Source organism: Maylandia zebra, linkage group LG2 (assembly GCF_041146795.1).
Source record: "Maylandia zebra isolate NMK-2024a linkage group LG2, Mzebra_GT3a, whole genome shotgun sequence".
NCBI lineage: Eukaryota > Metazoa > Chordata > Actinopteri > Cichliformes > Cichlidae > Maylandia > Maylandia zebra.
In genome coordinates this window covers 10345041-10368852 of record NC_135168.1, presented here as the reverse complement: position 1 = coordinate 10368852, position 23812 = coordinate 10345041, and the positions used below count along the sequence as shown (strand labels likewise).

At 42.0% G+C, this 23812-nt stretch overlaps 2 protein-coding genes across 2 annotated transcripts in view; both read right to left on the bottom strand.

The window, feature by feature from the left end:
• Positions 1 to 3530: 3530 nt before the first annotated feature.
• LOC143412313 (uncharacterized) lies at positions 3531 to 23481 on the bottom strand. The gene is made up of 5 exons (XM_076876428.1): positions 22775 to 23481; positions 11343 to 11499; positions 10626 to 10799; positions 10224 to 10397; positions 3531 to 3723 (listed from the first exon to the last, which is right to left on the bottom strand). Exons 2-5 carry the CDS (start codon positions 11411 to 11413, stop codon positions 3531 to 3533), a joined length of 612 nt encoding a protein of 203 aa, XP_076732543.1. The 5' UTR covers positions 11414 to 11499; positions 22775 to 23481.
• The window catches only part of LOC143420772 (protein NLRC3-like), a 161689-nt gene continuing 153262 nt past the window's right edge, over positions 15386 to 23812 (bottom strand). Inside the window, exons 4-6 of the mRNA XM_076888975.1 lie at positions 23475 to 23527; positions 19450 to 19734; positions 15386 to 17178 (exon numbers count right to left, since the gene is read on the bottom strand). Coding sequence (XP_076745090.1) covers positions 15386 to 17178; positions 19450 to 19734; positions 23475 to 23527 — 2131 coding nt within the window. The remainder of the gene's footprint in view (positions 17179 to 19449; positions 19735 to 23474; positions 23528 to 23812) is intronic.

Sequence of the window (23812 nt, the reverse complement as noted above, 5' to 3'; positions counted from 1 at the left end):
GTAAATAAAGGCTGAAGCAGCTAGCACTGTTAGCATCAGCACCAAGCCCTGTTACATTTGTACACTGTTAGAGCAATGGCTCCAATCTACAGCCTTTAAAATAATGATTAAAATGCTGTGATTGCAGCCATTCCCCAACTCTCTGTGAATGGTTCTCATGGCTATTGATCAGTGGGCTTTGATCAGTGGGCTTTGATCAGTGGGCTTTGATCAGTGGGCTTTGATCAATGGTCATGAGAATTTGCATAATTATGATTAAGGAACTGACCTCCCAGCCCATTGTTCCTTCAGTGGGCTGGTTTCAGTCATTATGCAAATGTACTGTTTATAAGATTGAAACCTGCAGTCAGCCGAGATTGAAGAAGTCACCTGGATGATGATGAAACATTTCTCCCACAAAACGCTACGTCCAGATGAACAGAATCAACTTTTGGAGATTTACTTACCTGGATGATTATTGGTTATTGGTAACTTTATTGTCCCTAATGGGAAATTGATTTGCAGTATGTCCGTACAAACAAACAAACAGGCAACCAACACATCACATACACACTCCAAAATAATATAATATAATATAAGCCTGAGAAAACAACCAAGATTTTTCATCAAAAAAGTACAATGTGCAATGGCAACAACACATATGGTTCAGTGTTATTAACTATGATAATAGCAGTAGGTACAAAAGACAATCTATGTCTCTTTGTCTTCACTGCAGGCACTTTATAACGACGACCTGATGGAAGCAGTTGAAAATCATTAAAGAGAGGATGATCTGAACACAACATGACAGAGGTCGCCTTCCTCAGCACCTGCCTGTTATAAAAGTCCACAAGCTGGACCTGAGACCTCCCTGAAATCTTACCAGCCACTTTAACCAGGTTGTTAAGTCTGGTCTTATTATTCAGAGACATATTACCGTACCAAGCAATGATACAGAAAGTTAAAACAGATTCAATAAAACTTTTATAAAAAAAGAGTCATCATTGCAGATGAAACATTGAAACCTCTCAACCTCCTTAAAAGTCTTTGTTGAACCTTTTTCACTGTAGCAGCAAGATGTGACTCAAAGCACAGAGCTTTATCAAGAACAACCCCCAAATACTTATAACTGTCCACCAGTTCAATGGCTGCACATTTACCACTGTTAGCGCAGGATGAGGGGATGTCTCCCTGAAGTCAATAACCATGTCCTTGGTTTTCAAGGTGCTGATCATTAAGAAGGACTGATCACACCACGAAACAAACTCATCCACAACAGGCCCATGGGAATCCTCTTCACCATGAAGGAGGCTTACAATGACTGTGTCATCTGCGTATTTAATGAAATGCCTGTTGGCCTGTGTACTGCGACAGTCATTAGTGTACAAAATATACAGTAGAGGAGAGAGACAACAACCTTGCGGTGAGCCAGTGGAAGAGTTCAGCTGTTTGGAAAAACAGCCGTTCACTCTCACACACTGAGATCTGTCAGTTAAAAAGTTTAAAACCCAACCAACGAGATTAAGATCAAGTGTAAACTGGTTAAGAAGTTTATCAGCTAAAAGATGTGGCTGGATAGTATTAAAAGCTGAAGAAAAATCAATAAATAAGAGCTGAGCATGAGCTTTGGCGCCATCAAGATGGCGATAAAGGAAGTTCAACAGAGTGACCACTGCATCATCAACACGTCTACGAGGCCTGTATGCAAATTGTAGAGGGTCTATAAGCTTCTCTACTTGCTAACTGAGAGTCTGAACTAAAACCAGGAAGACTTATCTTATTACAGTCACTGTAACAGTGACCAGTCATGTGTTTCATGCCTGCCCAGGCCACCCTTAAGTTATTGCTACCCATCTCCGCCTCTACCTTATCCTTGTATTTTACTTTGGCTTTTTTAATTTCTGATCTGATCTCCTTCCTAATTTCTCTAACTTTCAAGATATTCCCTTCAATAAAAGCTTTTTTCCTTTCATGAATCAGCCTCATAAGACCTTTTGAAGACCATGGTTTGTTATTAGGAAAAAAATGGAGATGGTGTCAGTCGCATTCTTAGGATTCGCTTTAGGGTGGATGTAAACAATGGTGATGTTGATCTGTGGGAATTCCCTCGGCAGATAAAACGGCCTCAAAGACACAGAGAGGAGCTCAATGTCAGGCAGACACACTTGTCTACGAACGGTCACATTTTTACACCATTTCTGATTTATATACAAACACACTCCTCCTTGAGATTTCTGGGTAGCTCCGGGGTCTCGATCCAAACGTATGGGAAACCCGAAGCCATTTAGTTCCAGAGAACAATCAGGGTCAGAGTCCTTGAGCCAAGTCTCTGTGAATGCCATTAGACATGTATCCCTGTAGCCACGCAAGTGTGCGACATTCAAATGCAGTTCATCCAATTTACTCCTCAGAGACTGCACATTAGCCAGGATTATTGATGGTAAAGGAATGACTCCAAACAACCGTCAGGATTGCCAATAAAATCATGCGAAATAAAAAACCCATCTTCGTTAAAAGAAGTTCCACAAAACACAAGCCGATGCTATAGAATTTCCTCAGGCAAAAAAATATATATAAAGGAATAAAAGAATGAAATAAAATAAGTTAAAACACTGACACTGACAGAGAGAGACAACCTGCTGGTCGCCACAAGAGCAGCGCCCCTCTTTCTAGTCTAGTCTAGACTGAGAATGCATCAAGACCACTCACTCACCCTTCCCTCCTGCCTCTCAGCTGCTGAAACTCACAGTTTGTTACCACGGAAGAGTCACTCCTTCATCTGAGATGAAGCCTGATAGTCTGACTGATGCAATATAACATTCAGTCTACACTTTGTTTTTGTGCAAAGATGATAAAGAGGAAATACTAATAACATAAACAAAAATAAATGTCCAATTTAGAAATCTTATTCTTTTTTGCTCTATAAAATAGTTGTTTTTATTTTTCAGTCACTCATCGTAGCAGTAGGATTTACATGAAAATAAAAACAAATTAAGTTTGAGAGAAAAAGTACATTTTTGGCACTCTCTGGGCAACTGACTCAGAGACTCAAATGACTTAAAAAACCCGATTCATTTTGGTGAGTGACTCATTTAAACTCGATTCGGTAAAAAGAATCAAATTTACCATCACTAATACAAATCCCTTTGGAGAAAACAGCTTTAAAACATGTATTGTTAAATTCCAGATGTTTCTTTGCAAGGAAAACTCAGACACTGAAACAATACCACCAGTAACCTCCAACAAATGGAAATGTGGTGTCATTAAAGACATAATAATTTCATTAATACCCAATATCCAGCAAAATATGTAATTTGAACATTTTGTTCCTAACGAAATCAAATGTATATATTGTAGAAGATTAGCCAAATTTATGTAAAATGGCCAGTACATGAATTAAAAATAAAAAATAAACAAAATCGTATGACTGTGACAAATTTTACACAGTAATTCAGTCTAATAATCCACTCAAATATAAATATAAGTTTAGCTAAAAGCTCTATAGATAAGTCAATCAATAATATAATTCATATTTTAAATGATCATATGTGTTAACGTTTGAATCCTGACCTGAGAGTTTCCACTGCACACTGTGAACTCTTTAGTCCAGCAGACAGAAGCTTCACTCCTGAATCCTGCAGGTCAGAGTTACTCAGGTCCAGCTCTCTCAGACTGGAGGACTGGGAGCTGAGGACTGAGCACAGAGCTTCACAGCTTCTCTCTGACAGGTTACAGCCACCCAGTCTGAAAAACAAAAGATAATCTATAATACTTATGTAAAGTTTGTTATTATATTACATGCCATCTTTTTATTTTTGATGAAACCTTAACATACTAAGATACAACATCATATGGATGAACTTGAATAAAATGTTTTTTTTTAATTATATCTTTATTTGGATTGGACAAGTGATCAGTAAACAAAGTGATCAGCGGGTGCATATTAACCTCCACTAGCTATTACTAGGACAGTTGCTCGCATGCTCTCCCGAAGGAGATATATAGAACACATTACATGGAACTATAAACACAAACTGGGAGGGGTGCCCATGCTGCAATCATTGTGAACAAATAAGTAAATAAACAAGCAATAGTAATAGAAGTAAATGTAAAAAAAATCAAACAAAAAACAACCAAGTAATAGTGAGATCAAGTGAAGTCAGCCCTCGTGGGGGTAATGAATTGGATCCAATTGTTCCAACTTTGGTAGATTTTGGCTTTTTGATTTCTTAACAGATATGTAAGTTTTTCCATCCTAAATATCTCTAAAATGATCCCAAACCAGTCGTCTAGGGTAGGCTGGGCTGGGCTTAACCATCTTCTAGTAATTGTTTTTTTACTTGCCACCAAGAGTAATTGCACCAACTTAATCTCACTCCTACATTCCAGAAAGGGGACAAAACCCATGTATAAAACCTTAAAATCTAAAGGTATTTGAACGTTAAAGACTGCACTTAAGGAGACCTGAATGTTTTTTAACTTGGGACAGTCCCAAAAGACATGAAAATGGTTAGCAACAGTCGAGCTGCATTGTCTCCAGCATTGCATATAAGCCCCTTTGTACCTCTCCTGATATGGAGTCTTGAAGTACCTAATAATATTCTTCCAGCCATGTTCCTTCCAGCTCATAGAACTGTACATGGACCACTGGCAGTACAAAACATTTTCCCACTCCCCCACAGAAATAGCAATCCCTGATTCCCTTTCCCATTTATCCTTAGTGTATAAAGTATTATCCTTGCTGGCACTAGAGAGGGCTTTGTATAGTTTAGAAATAGATTTAGTAGGGGTCATGGTTGTGGCATTTTTCAGGATGAGGAAAAAATGCGACTCAGCATCATTGAAGTTGGCATTCATGATCAATATATGATCTCAGCTGTAAGTATCTATGAAAGTTGTATTTTGTCAGGTTGTCCTGTAAGGTCTCAAATCTGAGCACAATATTTCTATGAGTAAGAGAGAGGAATGTTGTAAGGCCACAGGATATCCATGCTTTAAAAGTTACCTGGGAGCTGAGACTCATGAAGGGGACCAGATTCCATCTGTGCAGATCAGCTTTTATACTTGCAGATATTGGCTCGTAGTTTGCCTGAAAGAGCCCCGAGAGGTCCGCAGTCAAATATATTCCCAGGTACTTATTTTTCTCGTTATCCCTACGTAAAGCTACAGAAGCTGTATAATTTAAAGTCATCACCTGTGTTTTTGAAATATTGACCTTATAACCAGATAACTTCCCCAAATCACTTAAAGTAGACATCAACTCACTAAAAGACCTCTCTGGCTCCTCCAGGCAGACCAGTACATCATCCGCGAACATTACCACTTTATGTTCAACTCCTGACAATGCAACACCCCTAATGTTATGATTTTGTCTAATCGTTTGGCCAAATGTTTCTATGAATAAATCAGAGAAGTGGCGAGATTGCACAACCCTGCCTACAGCCACGTTCCAGAGCAAAGGGCTTGGAGAGATCACCATTCACCTTAATACGGGCTGAGGGTCGAGCAAACAGACCTTGGATTACTCTAATAAACTTGTCGTGAAAGCCAAACTTCCCCAGAACCTTATACAGAAATACCCATCTGATGGAGTCGAAGGCTTTCTCAGTGTCCAAGCTTCCTATCATTGATTGAGTTTTGTTCTTTTGTATTTGAGCAGAGATGTGTAATATTCTCCTAATGTTGTCAGTTGTTTGTCTATAGTGAATGAAACCAGTCTGATCTAAATCGATGAGGTCAGGTAAAAACTTCTCCAGTCTACGAGCAAGAATAGAAGTAAATAGTTTGTCATCCAAGTTAAGGACACTGATTGGTCGATAGTTTCCACATTCTCATTTATCTTTCCCCTCTTTTGGGATAATTGAAATAGTTGCCTCCCTCCAGGAGGGTGGGATTTCTCCCTCCTGTAGGATGTAGTTAAATGACTTCAGCAATGTGGGGACTAGATCTGCCCTCAGGGTGCGATACCACTGAGAACTGAACCCGTCCGGCCCAACTACCTTACCTGGTTTTAATCTGGAAAGAGCTGCATTAATTTCTTCCACTAAAATGGGATGTGTTAGAAGCTCATTTTTGAGAGACGGGAGTGAAGGTAATTCTAGAGAGCTAAGAAAGGCATCAGTACAATTCTCCTCCGTAGCATTGGGCTGTGAGTACAGCTCCCTAAAGAAGGTCTCAAAACATTTCTGAATGTCTTCTAATTTTGATTCCAGAATATTAGTCTTGGGGTCCTTGATTTGGTATATCGTACTTTCCTCTAGTTGTTTGCGTAATTTATTTGCCAGATATTTTGCAGATTTCCCTCCTGTCTCATAGTATTTTTGCCTCAAAAAAATTAAGTTATTTTGGGCCTCCTGGGTGTAAATATCATTAATTTCATCCTGTATTTTCCTGATATCCTGCTTCAGAGTAGGATTTGCGGTGTTTATGTCTTCCTATTCTTTCAACTTTAAATTTGCCTGTAGTTCTGCTAATTTTTGCCCTTTGATTCTCTTTAAGTGGGAGGCGATAGAAATTAATGTACCTCTCATTACCGCTTTGAGCGTATCCCAAAGAATAGCTGGAGATACCTCTCCTGTGTCATTAACATCTAGAAATTCTTTAATGTCTACCTTTAATTTGGAAACTATGGCAGGATCATTAAGGTGCGATAACAATTTCCACAGTGTGGTACATTTTTTCCTAGCCACCTGCAAAGATAGAGAGATAGGACTGTGGTCAGATAGATCTCTTGTTAATATGTCACAGTCTTTGACCCTAAACCTATCAACTTTAAACATAAAAAAGTAGTCCAGCCTTGCATACACTTTAAAGGAACCAGAGTAATGAGTGAAATTTCTGGTAGATGCGTAGCGGTCCCTCCATACATCTATTATCCCCATCTCTACCATATAGGAATTGACTTTTCTAGTAAGTGCTGTTACCTGGTTGGTTGGGGAGGAGTCGTCTAGTTTAGGGTCAAGTCTAAAGTTAAAATCCCCTCCACAGACAACTATCCCCTGAGAATCCACCAATAAATCAAACATATTCCTATAGAATAGCCAATCGCTCCCGGGGGGAGCATAAACATTTAAAATTGTGATTTCAGACCCCTCTATCCATTCTGTTATTCTAACCAATCTGCCTTCCTCGTCACAGAGTTCTTAGATATGTTCATAGTTAAGAGTACCAGAGATAAGTGTAGCCACACCCCTCTTGTGTTTGGACTTAACGGAAGAGGAGAATACATATTTAAAACCCTTTCTTTTCAATCTCAAGTGATCTACTTGGTTCATGTGTGTCTCCTGAAGTAATGCAATCTGGGCCTTCTCCTTCCTTAGTTTGGACAGTATCTTATTCATCTTAATCACGTTCAGAACCCCGTTAACATTAAAAGAGATTACTTTCACTGACTCACTTCCCATAAAGATATATTAAGTTACCACAGCGCATAAACTCAATAGCAGCAGGCAACCCCCTCTTAAAACAGTAACAAGTGAAAAAAGTTAGGAATGAACTGAAAACATTTGAACATAACTGGAGCTTGAAAGCTCCTAAGCTGGCTTCTGACAGTGGAGCACTTCCACTGACACCCTCACAACTTGAAGGGAAACCCCTTATTACTCCCTGAGTTAGGGGGCTTTCCACTGCGACGTCACTCACAGCACGAGAAGCCCCACCCATTTTAGCTCGACAGTAACCATATTTCACCATGTTGTCCATAGCTAATACATAACATTAAATTCGTTCTCTTCACGTCTGTATACTTGCAGCTTCTCTCTATATCCCGCAGCTCCTCGGATCTGACGCGGACGCCGACCACCAACTCCCCGCCACAGCGGGCATCTTTGTAGTTTTTCTCTGGGGGTTGCCGGTGGTGTAATCACCTTTACCGGCAGGCCCCGACTCGCCAGGTCAGCCGTTGCCTCCTCCACCGTGTTGTAGGTTTTCACTCCTTCTTTGAAAAAAACCTTAAGGCGCGCTGAGTAGAGGGTCCTAAACCGTACATTCTTCTCTTTTAGGACCTTTCGTGCCTCTGCATACTCCTTCCTCATAGCCATGATCTCAGGGGGGTAATCGTGGTCGAGGTTGATCTTGCTGGAATTCCACATAAAACCTTTCTTTTGCCAAGCGAGCCTCAGCACTTCTTCTTTAACCGTGAAGCACAGGAATTTTACCAGGATCGATCTGGGTTGGGAGCCGTCCGGAGGGAGTAATGATAACACTCTGTGTGCTCTCTGAATTTGTAACGGTGTTGATGGTGGGATGGCGAGATTCTCCCGGAGTAGCTTCTCCACAAAGTGGGCCATAGATGGAGCTCCCGATTCTTCTCCCTCCGGCACCCTGTACAGTCTGAGCGACTCCCTCCTCGAGTAAGCCTCCAGTGATGTTAGTTTTGTTTGAAACTTTTCCTGCATGCTTTCTTCCATTTGCGCAACATCTCTAAAGTTAGAAATATCCTGTCTCAGAGTGACGCTGAAAAACTAGTTCATGCATTTATTACTTCCAGGCTGGACTATTGTAATTCGTTATTATCAGGATGTCCAAAAAACTCCCTGAAAAGCCTTCAGTTAATCCAAAATGCTGCAGCAAGAGTCCTGACAGGGACTAGAAAGAGAGAGCAGATTTCTCCTGTATTGGCTTCCCTTCATTGGCTTCCTGTTAAATCCAGAATTGAATTCAAAATCCTGCTCCTCACATACAAGATCTTAAATAATCAGGCCCAATCTTATCTTAATGACCTTGTAGTACCATATCACCCCATTAGAGCACTTCGCTCTCACACTGCAGGCCTACTTGTTGTTCCTAGAGTATTTGAAAGTAGAATGGGAGGCAGAGCCTTCAGTTTTCAGGCCCCTCTTCTGTGGAACCAGCTTCCAGTTTGGATTCAGGAGACAGACACTATCTCTACTTTTAAGATTAATCTCATATTTCCATTAAAAGTGTTGAATTTGACTGTTTGATGTTCTTTATGATCTCTGGCACCAGTTCATCTGTAGGCTGAGCTCAATCCATCCATTTAGTGAAATTATGTTTAAAGGTCTCCTTGTTTTCTGAGCGTGCACAGATCCTGAAGCAGAAAGCCTGGGTTAATAGAGAAATGATCATCACTGTGATGATGCTCATCATCTCTGACTGGGATTTGAGGTTTTGTCAAAGCAGCAAAGAAAGCCTGGCTATGTTGGACTGGGTGTGGAAGCAGCTCCCAGTTTGAGTTCAGGAGACAGACGCCCTCTCTACTTTGAAGATCAGCTTCAAACTTTCCTTTTTGCTAAAGCATATAGTTAGGGCTGGGCCAGGTGACCCTGAATCCTCCCTTAGTTATGCTGCAATAGATGTAGGCTGCCGGGGATTCCCATGATGCATTGAGTTTTTCCTTTCCAGTCACCTTTCTCACTCACTATGTGTTAACAGACCTCTCTGCATTGAATCATATGTGTTATTAACCTCTGTCTCTCTTCCACAGCATGTCTTTATCCTGTCTTCCTTCTCTCACTCCAACCAATCACAGCAAATGGCCCCGCCCCTCCCTGAGCCTGGTTCTGCCAGAGGTTTCTTTCTGTTAAAAGGGAGTTTTTCCTTCCCACTGTCGCCAAAGTGCTTGTTCATAGGGGGTCATGTGATTGTTGGGTTTTTCTCTGTATTTATGAAGTGCCTTGAGGTGACTTTTGTTGTGATTTGGCGCTATATAAATAACATTGAATTGCATTGTTAGTATCTCAGACAAAATCTCGTCTGTGTTCTGGAGCTTATCTTTGTGTTCTGCAACCCTGGTTTCCACATCATTAAGCCACGCATTGGCTTTATCCAACTCACCCCTTATTTCCACCAGTTGCGCTTTCGTGTCTTTTCGAAATTCTTTCACCTCTTTCCCAACGCCTCTCAGTTCTTTCAGTATCAGCGTCAAACTTGCTGGGTCAACCTCATCTTCTGTCCCAGAATCCTCGCGGCTAGGAGTGGGAGAGTGGCCTCGGCTAGCCCTATAGGGGCTAACGTTAGCCCCTTCTGTTAGCTGCACATTGCCATCTTCCACGTTTTCAAACGTTAACTTCTTAGCTATTTTGTTCTTTCTGGACATCATTTAAACCCCCTTTTCCTCTTTATGTGCACTTAGATAGTGTATTAATTTACTTGGGGCAGTTTTAATAAGTTTCAGTCGAGAGCTCTCGTACTAGGTGTCCATCCCCACGAGCGCCGGAACCGGAAGCCTTGAATAAAATGTTTAATTGGTTCATTAAAAAAAACAAAATGTCAATTGATCTGACCTCAGAGTATTTAGTTTACACTTTAAACTTTGTAGTCCAGCAGACAGAATCTTCACTCCTGAATCCTGCACATTTTTGATACTCAGGTCCAGCTCTGTCAGAGTAGAGGACTGAGAGCTGAGCATTGAGGACACAGCTTCACAGTTTTCCGCTAGAAGTTCACAGACGTTGAGTCTGAAAATGAAAACATGAACAAAGACTGATGTTAAAGTGTAATCAGGGTGCAATAACTAATCTTATATTTTAAGAATCCTTGTTGTTTTATGCTGAGCAGATGTGGTACGAAACAACAGTAAATTGATCAAGTTTACCTCTACTGTTTAAATTGCTGGATTTATTTTCTCAGTTAAAAACAAAACAAAACAAACAAACAAAAGAAAAAAGAATACAAATCGGTCAGACCTCAGAACATTCAGTTTGGCGTGTGGACTCTCCACTGCAGCAGACAGAAGCTTTACTGCTGAAGCCTTCAGGCTGTCGGTACTCAAGTCCAGCTCTCTCAGACTACAGGACTGGGAGCTGACCACTGACAACAAATCTGTACAGTCTTCCTCTGACAGGTTACAGCTGCTCAGCCTGAAAAAAATAACAAGAACAACAAAACAATAATATTTATTATCAAATAAAATCTCTTTATATGTTGAATCTAAGTAATCAAATGTGTACAAATGAGTACACTACAATGCACAATTAAATAAAAAAATGTTCAAGAATTTAAGTGTAACAGAAGAAAAATATTTCAAATTAAACACAATTATTCCAATGTATGTAAATGGAAACCAGTGAAGACCAGGTTGATTTAGTGACAGTAGTTCAGTGTCTGCTGGCACAGGCCTGTGAGTACTGCAGTATTACACTTACTGCAGTACTGCTGGTCACTTTATTAATTCTAATATGTGTGATTACTGTAAATGTAGTTATAAATAATGTATCACATCCTGGACTCTCATTTCATTTTCTGTCTAAAAGCTGCTTTGGCTCATTCCCCTTTAAAGCCCCGCTCTCCCTAACTTTATTTTGATTGGATGATTTCATAAAGCACGCTGAAAGGCAGTAGCCAGTTATCATGAGCTCCATCTCCTCAACCTTCTGGTTTAGAAATTATAAGAAACTGTATACCTCATAAAAACCCGTCTTGATCCATGCTCAATCATCCAGGTTAGTAAATCCCAAAAGTTGATTCTGTTCATCTGGACGTAGCGCTTTCAGTGGGAGAAACATTTCGTCACTCATCCAGGTGACTTCGTCAGTCTCAGCTGACTTCTGGTTTCCAACCCTATAAAAAGTACATTTGCATAATGACTGAAACCAGCCCACTGAAGGAACAATAAGGCTGGGAGGTCAGTTCCTTGACCATTAGGTTTGAGTCATTATGCAGATGTACTCTTTATAAGATTGGGGAAAGCTGCAGTCAGCTGAGCCTGAAGAAGTCATCTTGATGAGTGACAAAATGTTTCTCCCGCTGAGAGCGCTACGTCCAGATGAACAGAATCAAACTTTGGGGGCTCATAAAATCATGATTAGAAATCTTCTCAGATGTATTTTTACATTTTAGATCCACAGCAACAAAGTTCACAGCAGGATGTCTCTGTTCAGTAATTATTATGCCCATTACCTGCAAACTGTGAGGTACGCAGGTAATGTCAGGTAAACACTAGCTGTCTGAAACTGTTCCTGTTAAATGTGTGTATAAAGGAAATAAGCTGAAATACAGAGACTGGGTGGATCTGTGCTTTGACTTTGACACCAAAAATTTCTTCCTGTTAAAAGGGAGTTTTTCCTTCCCACTGTCGCGAAAGTGCTTGCTCATAGGGGGTCATATGATTGTTGAGTTTTTCTCTGTATCTATTACTGTACAGTCTACTGTACAATATAAAGCGCATTGAGGTGACTGTTGTGATTTGGCGCTATATAAATAAAATTGAATTGAATTACATCCCATTTCAGGTACCTAGAACCTGAACCTTCTCTGGAAACCTGGGACACTGGCGGGTTTCTCTTGCTTACCTATCTGCTCATCCTCTTTCTTTTTGCTCGCATGATGATTTCCTGGTTGAGTTTGTAAAGACTTTTGCTCAGGATCTTCTTGCTATGCGGCAACAGTGCTAACCACCGTCCGCTGTATGTTTTTCAGTCATTAAATCAAACCATGAAAGATCAGCTTGCTTCTCGTGATGAACCTGTCTGTTTTCGATTCCACACCAGGGTCTGCCCACTGGAAAGTTCAGGGATAAGGGTGGAGGATACTCACACAAACAAAAAAACCCAGATTGCAACTCCAACTCTCTGTTCTAGTTAACCAGACCTTTCAGGCTCTTGTTCAATTAGAACCTCATGGAGTCTGAGTTAGCGAGACAGTTAAACATCCCTCTATGCCCCCTTAATCCGCCCATTCCCACTAAGTCATTAAATAACCGAGTGTCCCCTCACATAACTCAGCGCACAGAGCCTGTCACCCCTGGCAATCACAAGAAAACACTTACCTTTTTTGCTTTTCATGCACCTCACAAACCACTCATACTCGGGTTTCCTTGGCTAGAATTACATAACCCCCACTTAGACTGGTCAGGTCAGAGGGTAATCAGTTAGAGTCTGTTCTGTCATTCAAATTGCCTTGTTTCTGCCCGTCCACCGGAACCTGTGGAACCATCAACCAACACTGAGACTGTTTTAGATCTCTCCTCTGTGCCCACCAAATGTCATGATCTTCAGGAAGTATTTAGCAAAAGTAAAGCGCTTTCACTGCCACCTCACAAACCACAGGACAGCACCATAGAACTACTCTCTGGCTCCACCCGGCCTTCTAGCTGGCTGTATAACCTGCTTAGACCTGAGTGTGCGGCTATGGAAAAGTACATTAAGGAATCCCTCGGTGCAGGCATAATCCAACGATTGTCATCTCAAGTTGGAACTTCTTTTTTGTGGGGAAAAAGGATGGCTCTCTCTGGCCATGCATTTACTTCAGGGGCCTCAGTGATATTACCATCAAGAATAAGTACCTATTACCTCATTAGCTCTGCTTTCAGGCCATTTCACAGTGCCACTGGGTTTACAAAACCCCACATCCGCAACGCTTACCACTTTTTCCAGATCAATCAGGGAGACAAGTGGAAGACCGTTTTAAACATGCCATTGGGGGACTACGAGTATTTGGTCATGCCGCCTGGGTTAACTAATGCTCCCGCAATGTTTCAAGATTAGTTAACAATGTCCTCCGGGAATTCCTTGACAGGTTCGTATTGGTGTATCTGGATGATATCCTCATTTTTCCCAAAACCTGCGAGGAACATCAGTCTCATGTCCATGCTATTTTTCCAACGTTTGCTGGAGAATAAACCTTATGTCAAAGCAAAAAAGTGTGAATTCCATTCCTCATCAATAACTTTTTTCAGTTACATTTTGGCACGGGGGCAGGTGAAGACGGATCTGGCAAATGTGAAAGCTTTAACAGAGTGGCCTACCCCTTGTACCCATTGTAGATTCAAGAAGCATCTCCAATGGGTTTTGGGAATAGCAAATTTTTATAGACTGTTCATTTTAAACTATAGTCAGGTAGCTGCACCACTCAAGTCTCAGCATGCATCTGGTCCCCCAAAGCTGAAACTGCATTCACCAAACTTAAGTATCTGTTCACCACGGCACCTTTTTGGTTCACCCTGATCACAGTTATCATTGCAAAGGTGGACACATCAGAAATTGGAGAAGGGAGAGGTAAATGATGCCAAGTGAAAGAGAATGCTTTGGGGGGGGGGGTCATGCTGCTGTCATGGTCTGTGTGAGCGGCGGTGGTTTCCCACTAGACTCTGGTTTCTGCCTTTGGGTGAAGCCTGGTCAGCCTGTCCATTGTCCACACCTGACAGTAATCTACTAGGCTGAATATAACATCAGCACTCCCAATAACTCTGCTAACCTCCTAATCCTCGGATCATCTACTCACCCTTGCAGTTCAGTCACGTTTTCCTGGATGCTGGTCTTCTTGATTCACTCACAGCCACATTAATGCCTTTCGTCTCTTAGACTTACTGGACCACTTTGCCTGGATTCAAAGCTAACAAGTACTCACCCAGACCTCACCACCTGCCTTCCCCAAGTTGCTTTCCGACTGCTGACAAGTAAATGGTAAATGGACTGATTCTTATATAGCATTTTTCTACTCTCCCGGAGTACTCAAAGCGCTCTATACAACATGCCACATCCACCCAATCACACCCATTCTCACAAACACTTTATCTGAACTTAGTGCTTTCTAAGTACATTCACGCACATTCATACTCTGATGGATGCATCGGAGAGCAAGTTGGGGTTAGTATCTTGCCCAAGGATACTTGACATGCAGACTGGAGGAGCCAGGGATCGAACCACCAACCTTCTGATCAGTAGGTCAGATCAGACCAGCTTTACCTCCTGAGCTACAGAAACCCCAAATAAGACATTGAAGATAACCTCGTTCACTTACTGTAACCTCCACCAGTGATCTTTCTGATGCTGCTCTACCTCTGTCACAGTGACTCAGATTACCATCAACCAAGACCCATTTCCGGAAACCTACCACAGAGCCCACTTCATGCTCACAGCTTCAAGTGCTTGACTTCCGCCATAGTTCACAGTTCATGTTAAAAAATTCCAAGTGTCAAGTTCCTGTGTGTAAATAAAGCCTTCACGTCTAGTAATATTCAGTTCCTTCACCTTTGTCTGTATTTTGGGTTCACCATGTTATTCTGGCCACACCGAGGTAACAGATTTATATTTGAAAAACAGAGAGACATGGGGGATTGCAATAAAGATGAGACACAAACCAGACCTTAAAATAAGAACATCTGAAAACGATGTAGGTGCAGTCTGGTAGCTCAAGTATTTGCTTTAAAAAACAGAGCTAGACTCCTGGTTGTTGGAGACAAGTGAACAACTTGAGGATAATAAACCTGTCAGAGGGGCTGAAGGATCAGAGCTCATGTTCTTATAGGCTGGATCTGGATTGTGCTTTGATTCGAGTTGAAGACAAAAATATTTCAGAAATGCTGACATGTCCTGCTGGAGAGAAATATTTAAAGTATCATATTTGACTAAGTGCTATTTTTAATTTTTCTTAAAAGGCAGTGTTCGTTGAACTGAGCACCTCTGATTTATTTCCCATGATTTTAAGAATGAAGCGATGAGTTTACTCACAGAGCTTTGTTGGAGGCTTTGACCACTGGCAGCAGCCTCCGAAGAGCCTCCTCTGAAGCAGAGTATTTCTTCAGGTCAAACACATCCAGATCTTCTTCTGATGACAGTAAGATGAAGACCAGAGCTGACCACTGAGCAGAAGACAGTTTATCTGTGGAGAGACTTCCTGATCTCAGGGACTGTTGGATCTCCTCCACTAGAGAACGATCATTCAGTTCATTTAGACAGTGGAACAGATTGATGCTTTTCTCTGCAGACAGATTCTTACTGAGCTTCTTCTTGATATACTCGACTGTTTCCTGATTGGTTTGTGAGCAACTTCCTGTCTGTGTCAGCAGACCTCGTAGGAGAGTCTGATTGGTCTGCAGGGAAAGACCCAGGAGGAAGCGGAGGAACAAGTCCAGGTGTCCATTTGGACTCTGCAAGGCCTTGTCCACAGCATTCTGGTAGAAGTGTTTCTCTGCAGATTCTCTTGTTTCAGACTTCTTGGAGGTTGTCTGTTGTTCTTCCAGCAGATTGAGTCCAGAGTTGATGAAGGTCAGATGGACATGAAGAGCAGCCAGAAACTCCTGAACACTCAGATGGATGAAGCAGAACACCTTGTCCTGGTACAGTCCACTTTCCTCTTTAAAGATCTGTGTGAACACTCCTGAGTACACTGAGGCTGCTCTGATATCGATGCCACACTCTGTCAGGTCTGATTCATAGAAGATCAGGTTTCCTTTCTGCAGCTGATCAAAAGCCAGTTTTCCCAGAGACTCAATCATCTTCTTGCTCTCTGGGCTCCAGTGTGGATCTGTTGCAGGTCCTCCATCATACTTGACCTTCTTCACTTTGGCCTGAACCACCAGGAAGTGGATGTACATCTCAGTCAGGGTCTTGGGCAGTTGTCCTCCCTCTCTGGTTTTCAGGACACGCTCCAGAACTGTAGTAGTGATCCAGCAGAAGACTGGGATGTGGCACATGATGTGGAGGCTTCGAGATGTCTTGATGTGGGAGATGATCCTGCTGGCCTGCTCCTTCTCTCTGAATCGGTTCCTAAAGTACTCCTCCTTCTGTGGGTCAGTGAACCCCCTGACCTCTGTCACCCTGTGAACATACTCAGGGGGGATCTGGTCTGCTGCTGCAGGTCGTGTGGTTATCCAGACGTGAGCAGAGGGAAGAAGATTCCCCCTGATCAGGCTTGTGAGAAGTACATCAACTGTGGTGGGCATCGTAACATCAGTCACAGTTTTGTGGAAGTCCAGAGGAAGGCGACACTCATCCAGACCATCAAAGATGAACACAACCTGGAAGTCTTCAAAGCTGCAGATTCCTGCTTCTTTGGTTTCAGTAAAGAAGTGATGAACAAGTCCCACCAAGCTGAACTTTTCCTCTTTCAGCACATTCAGCTCTCTGAAAGTGAATGGAAATATGAACTGGATGTCCTGGTTGGCTTTGTCTTCAGCCCAGTCCAGGCTGTATTTCTGTGTTAAGACTGTTTTCCCAATGCCAGCCACTCCCTTTGTCAGCACTGATCTGATTGGTTCATCTCTTCCAGGTGTGTCTTTAAAGATGTCTTCTTGTCTGATGGTTGTTTCTGGTCCGTCTGGTTTCCTGGATGCTGTTTCAATCTGTCTGACCTCATGTTCATCATTGACCTCTGCAGTCCCTCCCTCTGTGATGTAGAGCTCTGTGTAGATCTGATTCAGAAGGGTTGGGTTTCCTGCTTTAGCGATGCCCTCAAACACACGCTGGAACTTCTTCTTCAGCTTAGACTTAAGTTTAGGCTGACACTTCTGAAGAGCATCTGAATCAAAAAAAGGAAAAAAGAAGGAAAAATACAAATCTGGTCTGAAGGAGCTATGTGACGTACTTTGTCCTTTGTTGAGCCTATCATACGTTTTAGTTTTTAATATACTTATTCTACCAGAAAACCAGAAAAAAGGGGCTACAGGAATTCCTAAATGTAATTCCTGAAAACAGCCACATTAAATGTTTTGAACCTACACATCTGTATTGCTTTGCAGCTTTTCATATGTACCTGATGCCAACATGTGCAGGCTAAACAGGTTTCTGCTTTCTGTGCCTCTTCTCCAAACTTTGTCACCAAAAATAACAACACTGCTATGTTATTTAAATAAGCATCTGAGAGAGATTCAGTAATTCACATTTAATTCTTGTCGTAAATTACAATGGCGAAAGATAATGTAAATCCTTTCTGGCCACACTAAACATGTTCCTTCTCGTTTGGCTCTTGGCGAAGGCAGTCGCACTTTTCTCCTCTTCTCCTTCCCCTTATCTTCCCTGCTTAGCCTCTTGTGTCTTTGTCTTGTCTCATGTGTATTTCACTTCCCTGCAACACTCTCTCACAGTCTGTGTCTAAAAACCTAAAAGAGAATTATGGATTTGATCAACTGGTCTCTGAATGCTATTGACACCCTTTTCTCAACGAGTTGTCTGGGCTCGGGAGAGCCCGAGTGCCCTGGAGGGACTTTCCCTGCCGGATACACGATGGACGAGTGGCAGACATGGAGGATCGTGTGCCTGGCGGGACTGTCGATCGAGGACGCTGAAGATATGTACCTATTCGGAACCATGATAACAGGGTTCTTGCTGATCGGAGCTGGCTTGGCCCTGGTTTATCGGAGAATTAAGAAAGCGGAACCGGCTGTTCAAACCCCCACAAGGCTGCCCGCTGGGATTGAAAGGATGGGACGAGGTGCGGCTTCTCAGAAAGGGCTCAGTGAATGCAGCATGGTTAAGAGCTTGGAGGCGCTAACGGCTGCAGTGAAGGCTCAGAATAACACCTCTGAGTGTATATTGGATTACATCAAGGAAGAATCCACTCGGAACAACACCTTGGGGCGGAAGCTGGATTACATCGCGGATCAGTTGGCTGCGGTCGTGAAGTCTCAGAATCTGCTCTGTGAGCAAAAGCCTGAAAAGACCACAGAATTGAAGGTAAATAACATAATTGAGAGGCTCGCAGCTATCCAGCGGGAGATTGAGAGACCAGTGTCGGTGTCGGAGTGTTAAAAACAGCTTGAAATTCTCATGAGTTGTTTGTAAAAGAAAAATCACAAATCATATAATGCGGCTACCCCTTCGGCGCCAGCTGTGGGCTCAAGGCCTGAGCTGAACAAAAACACCCTGATAACGACTGTGTTGAGTCTGTTCCTTCCCATTCCATGCAAGGCCACCTGGGTTGGCTGGTAGACTGTTTACTTAGCCTGATAGGGCGGAGGACACTGTCTCAGCTGAACTATGGACACGCACACACATACATTTACACTGATAAGCACTCACACATCCCCCCTCCCCTTCCAATGCCTTCGATGCTTGTTGCCTCCTGGGAACACGAGGCGGGTCTGGGCCCACGCTGGAGAGTCGGCGCAGTGGCAGGATGGCTGCTGTGTTGCCTGGGATTACTCCTTATCCCCTAACCAACCTTGTTGTTGGTCACGTGCTCTATAATGTTGTACTGTGGACATTTATGTGCTTTCTGTGCAGAGGAGTTTTTTTGTTTCCTGTTCTCATGCTGTCCTCTATAGCCCAGCATGAGCAGAGGTCTCTTTTTTCCCCTTGTACTTTCCCATTGTAGTGTAGATTTCAGTGTTTTTTCTATAATGCAACGTTCTCTGACTTGTATCCCCATGTGATGTCTGTGTTGTGTGTGTATGGTCGGGGGGCGGGTTCATTCCACTCCAGGGCAACCTGACACTGCAGGTGATGAATAAAATTTGAACTTGAACTTGATTATATAAAAATGTGGCATTTAAGTCAAATGACTCATGCTTTTCTTCTTTAAGGCAATCAGTTTGCATGGTTTTTAAAAGTAAAGAACACTTGTGTTTAATTAAATACAGCTCACATTAGATCTAAGTAGTTTCACAGGTTTATGATGTCCATGTAGTTTAGAAAATACATTTGCAGGCATGTAACAAATCCAAACATTCGTCGTAGAATGACGTTCTTGCCCTCTCCTTTTTCTTACAGTGAATTCTGAGGTTTCACTTTCACATCTCAACAAACTGCAAGGTGACCATTTTTATTCATGGTATATGATACATGACCTCACCTTGTTGAGCAGATGGATCAGAGTATAAACGTAGCTGAGAGAAAAGAGAAGGATCTTTGATCTGAAGATGTTTGATTGTTATCTTGCATGCTTTGTCTCCTTTTTTCCTCACTGTGTCGATGAAGCTGCGTGCCTTATCTGCTCTGGCTAGGTTCTTCTCCAGTATCGATTCTTTCTCCAACTCATTTAAGACAGTGTCACATACGAGGGCCTCAAGCAGCTGTGTGAGGATTTCTGTTGTTACCCTCCAGACAAAGGCTGACCGCACCCTGGCAAGCTCCTCCTCTACAGAAACAAGAAAGAGACATAAACATGGTTCTCAGTCGACATCATGTGAAAAATATTCTAACTTTGTTGAATTAACACTTCATCATCTCATCAACAAATACTGAATTTTAGGATGTGTGGGGTTAAAATTATGCCAGCTTAAAATGAAACTGAAGAAAATATTGAAACTGAAAAATAATATTGTAACCGATACACAGATGATCTGTATTGCTATACAGACGGGCAAGTATACAGGTATACTATGAACAAATATACATATATAAAGATGAAGCACTGTGAGGTAAACAGATCTACAGAGTGCTATGAAAATATCTACAGTAGTGGAAGCGTAGCTCTCTGAACAGACTATAACAGTGTACACACTATAACAGAGACTACACCATGTCAGTGTCCTAAAACTACAGCAGTAACCAACGTGGTGAATGTTGATAATGAAAGGATCATGGTCACTGGGAGGAGGAGTGTAGAAGGGTTAGGTGAGTGTGGATGGAAAGGCTCAGCGGGGACTGAGTTCAGTAGGGTGACAGCTGTGGGGAAGAAGCTGTTCCTAAACCTGCTGGTTTTAGTCTGAAGGCTCCTGTAGCGCCTCCTGGAGGGGAGGAGGAGCTGGAAGAGTTTATTGGCAGTATGAGAGGAGTCCGAGAATGATGCATACTCGGCGTAGACATCTCTTCTTGCGGACATCCTCAATGCCAGGAAGTGGAATCCCTGTGATGTGTTGGGCGCTGCAGTGCCTTGCGGTCAGCAGCAGAGCAGTTCCCACACCAGACTGTGACACAGTTGGTCAGGATGCTCTCTATCACACAGCGGTGGAAGTTGATTCTTCTTCAGTATCCTAAAGAAAAAGAGGCCCTGATGGGCCTTCTTGACCAGGCTGGAGGTGTTAGTTGACCAGGACAGATTCTCAGAGATGTGGATCCCCAAGAACTTGAAGCTGGAGACCCGTCCAAGGATGGAGTTGGATGCATACTAAGGTCTGCAGTCATAGAGGAACGGGCTCAGCACACAGCCCTGTGGAGTGCCAGTGTGAGTGTGACAGTGGTAGAGCTGTTATGGCCTGACCTAACATGCTGAGGTCTGTTGGTCAGAAAGTCCATGAGCCATGATCCAGGTACAGATGGAGTTGTTGAGTCCAAGATCCACACGTTTGGTGATCAGCTTGGAGGGAAGAACTGTACTGAATGCTGAGCTGAAGTCAACTAACAGTATTTTTGCATGAGTACTCTTGTTGTCCAGGTGTGAGAGTACACAGTGAAGAGCTGTGGATACAGCATCCTCTGTACTCCATTGATTTGATAGACAAATTGGTGAGGATCCAGTGTGGGGGGCAAGCATGCCCTGTAATGCATCAGGGCCAGCAGCTTTTTGAGCTTTGCTTTGTGTAATGTTATAAGTACTTGGATAATCCTCAGAGTCTCTGGACTTTTACTTAGAGATATTATATTCAGTCCTGTGGATAGTTATATATTTAAAAATATATCATCCTCTCTGGTTACTCTGGTATAAATGACTCTGAATCACTTTATGGTAAATAACACACTATTGGCAAAAAAAAAAACCTGTGAAAGAATTCCAGATGACAAGTCTGTAGTTCGACATACAAGTGACGACCTTTGACCTTCATCAGTTTTTATTTAATTGTGTCAGAGAAACTCAAACGTGCTCTTCATGCAGCTGAGTACATTCAGTGTTTAAAACGGAAGCTGTGCAGGTCTGAGATCAGCAGCTTTGTGAAACACCAAGCTGAGGTCCTGTTAATGCTGATATATAGTGACACAGTTACATTTCAATTTAATTCAATTTTATTCATATAGCGCCAAATCACAACAACAGTCACCTGAAGGTGCTTTATATTGTACAGTAGATCGTACAATAACAGATACAGAGAAAAACCCAACATTCATATGATACAGGGGTGATTAATCCTTTTGACTTTGTTTTTATCAATAAAACAGCTGCAGCTTTCACTACAGCACATGTGGTGCTTTAACCTTTGTACTGTTTGCATCAGTTCATTCTGCAGTTAACATGTGAACATGTTGGATGATCTGTCTGCTGTCACTGGGTGGTGCTGAGGTCTGAATCAGCTCCTGTAATCACAAAGAGAACTGAACCATCACAAACTGAAATATAAAGTTTATCTCAAATCTGAAATAGAGCTGATCCTTCTGTCCTCACACACCCAGGATCTGAAGTTCTTCTCTTACATTTCTTTAGTTCTTCAGCTCTGCTCACATACGAGCTGTTTATTTCTTAAAGCCGTATATACCAACAGATTTTCCAATATAATGTTAACCTTTGAGTTGTTGGTGCTTTGTGAATGTGAATCTGCATACATGAGCAGACGGAGCAGGTTTCAGTCCTGGTTCAGTCTGCTGCTGCACCGTGGTCACCAACATACAGAGGTATCATAACAAATATGAATGCTTTTTTCCCTCTCAAAGGATGTAAGCTGTACTGCACATGTAACTTTGTGAACTTACATCAATAAGAATGATTCAGACTGTTTTATTTAACCTGAATATTTGAAACAAACTTAGTAAAAACAATACACAGAGTCAGTGCTAAAAATGTAATCCGAGGAAAAATGAAACACACATTTTAACTTAAGCTGCCAAGCAGAAGTATTTGGTTTGAGTACATAAATATTAGGCTTTGCTATTTAATCTGTAATTAATGATTAATGAGGGGTTACTGAAGTGCAAGCCTTTTTTAAAATATGTGTTAATATCCTTACAGATGTGGCAAAAGAGTGAAAACATGCTGCTGTTTGCACATATTGAATAATCAGCTCTGCACAGGAGCTGCAGCAGAGTGCAGCCTGTTGCTCTTACAGTGTAATACTCATAATAAAAGTACAGTAACTGTGGTTAGTTACTGACTGAGCAGCCCGGTGCGTTTCTGCTCATTTCGTTCAGCTGCACGGGTTAGCTAAACAAACTTTACAAAACAAGTTTTCCCGACAGCCGAGTGCCCATCTTAGCTAGCTAGCTAAGGATGTTAGCTACAGATTAGCTTACAAACACCTTTCACTTACCAAAAATATTGTGGCGGCTCTCAGGTCCTTCTGTCAGGCAGACACTGAAGAACACCTGAGTCTGTCAGTTTGAAACAGTCGGTAAACGCTGGACCTCCTCTCAGCGTCCCCGCTCTATGTGCCGTTCAGAGATACGCAAGTTTCTTCATGACTGCGGCTGCTGCAGATATTAGGTCGTCCATGATTTCTACAGTCACTGGTCAGCAATATAATGTGCGCAAACATATGTGGCTCATATATGTGGCTCTGAAGCCCCGCCCCTCAAGCGCACCCTCAGATGCCGAAGCAGTGCCAACTAATTGAAGCTGAAAAAATAACTGTACGTGGAAAAAAACGATGTAAGTGTGAAAACCACATGAACAGTGAGTTTTTCTTTAAATTTCTATATTTATGTTTTTTCACTATCATTTCACTTTCAATACATTTGTTTCAGTTTCAATATTTCTTCAGTTTCATTTTAAGGTGGCATCGTTTTAACCTCATATGTGGGTTCAAAGTACAAAAAAGTCCAGTTGTTTCTCTGCCAAACTCCTTAGACTGGAAGTTCTCATGTTATATTAATGTCCCACAGAAAGATTAAGGCAAAGATTAGGACAGGTTACAACTCGTGAATTTTATGTACTTGTCACAGTTACAAAAAAGAATCTGCCTGAAGTCTATACATCCATACGTCTCATCATACAAAGCACTGATCTCCTACCTGCTGATGGAGCTGCTTTGGCTGGCTGTTCTTTAGGTTCTTCCATCATCTTTCTATAAAAACACGAGAAGATGATTTTACCAAAAGAAACAGTGAACACAGTCTGGGTGTCACATCATATGAATTTGTGTCATGGTTTAGTGTACGGGCCACACACACTGAAACTGATCTGTGTGAAAGAACACATCGACGACATGTGAATGTAGTGATAACCTCGTCATAATAGAGGTTTTTACTTTTTCACATATTTGTTCAGTATAATGATTAAATAATCTGACAATACAAACCTAAAATACTTTGTTCCCTGTCTGCGACTTTGTGCGTCTCTGCTGTTAGTG

Excerpts from the sequence above, each read along its gene's own strand:
- LOC143412313 (XM_076876428.1), bottom strand. The coding sequence starts at position 11,413 with ATGAACAGAATCAACTTTTGGGATTTACTAACCTGGATGATTGAGCAT. Across the intron at positions 10,800-11,342 it reads TCAAGACGGGTTTTTATGAG|GCTGAGCAGCTGTAACCTGT; the intron begins GTATACAGTTTC and ends TATTTTTTTCAG. Across the intron at positions 3,724-10,223 it reads TGTAAACTAAATACTCTGAG|ACTGGGTGGCTGTAACCTGT; the intron begins GTCAGATCAATT and ends TTTGTTTTTCAG.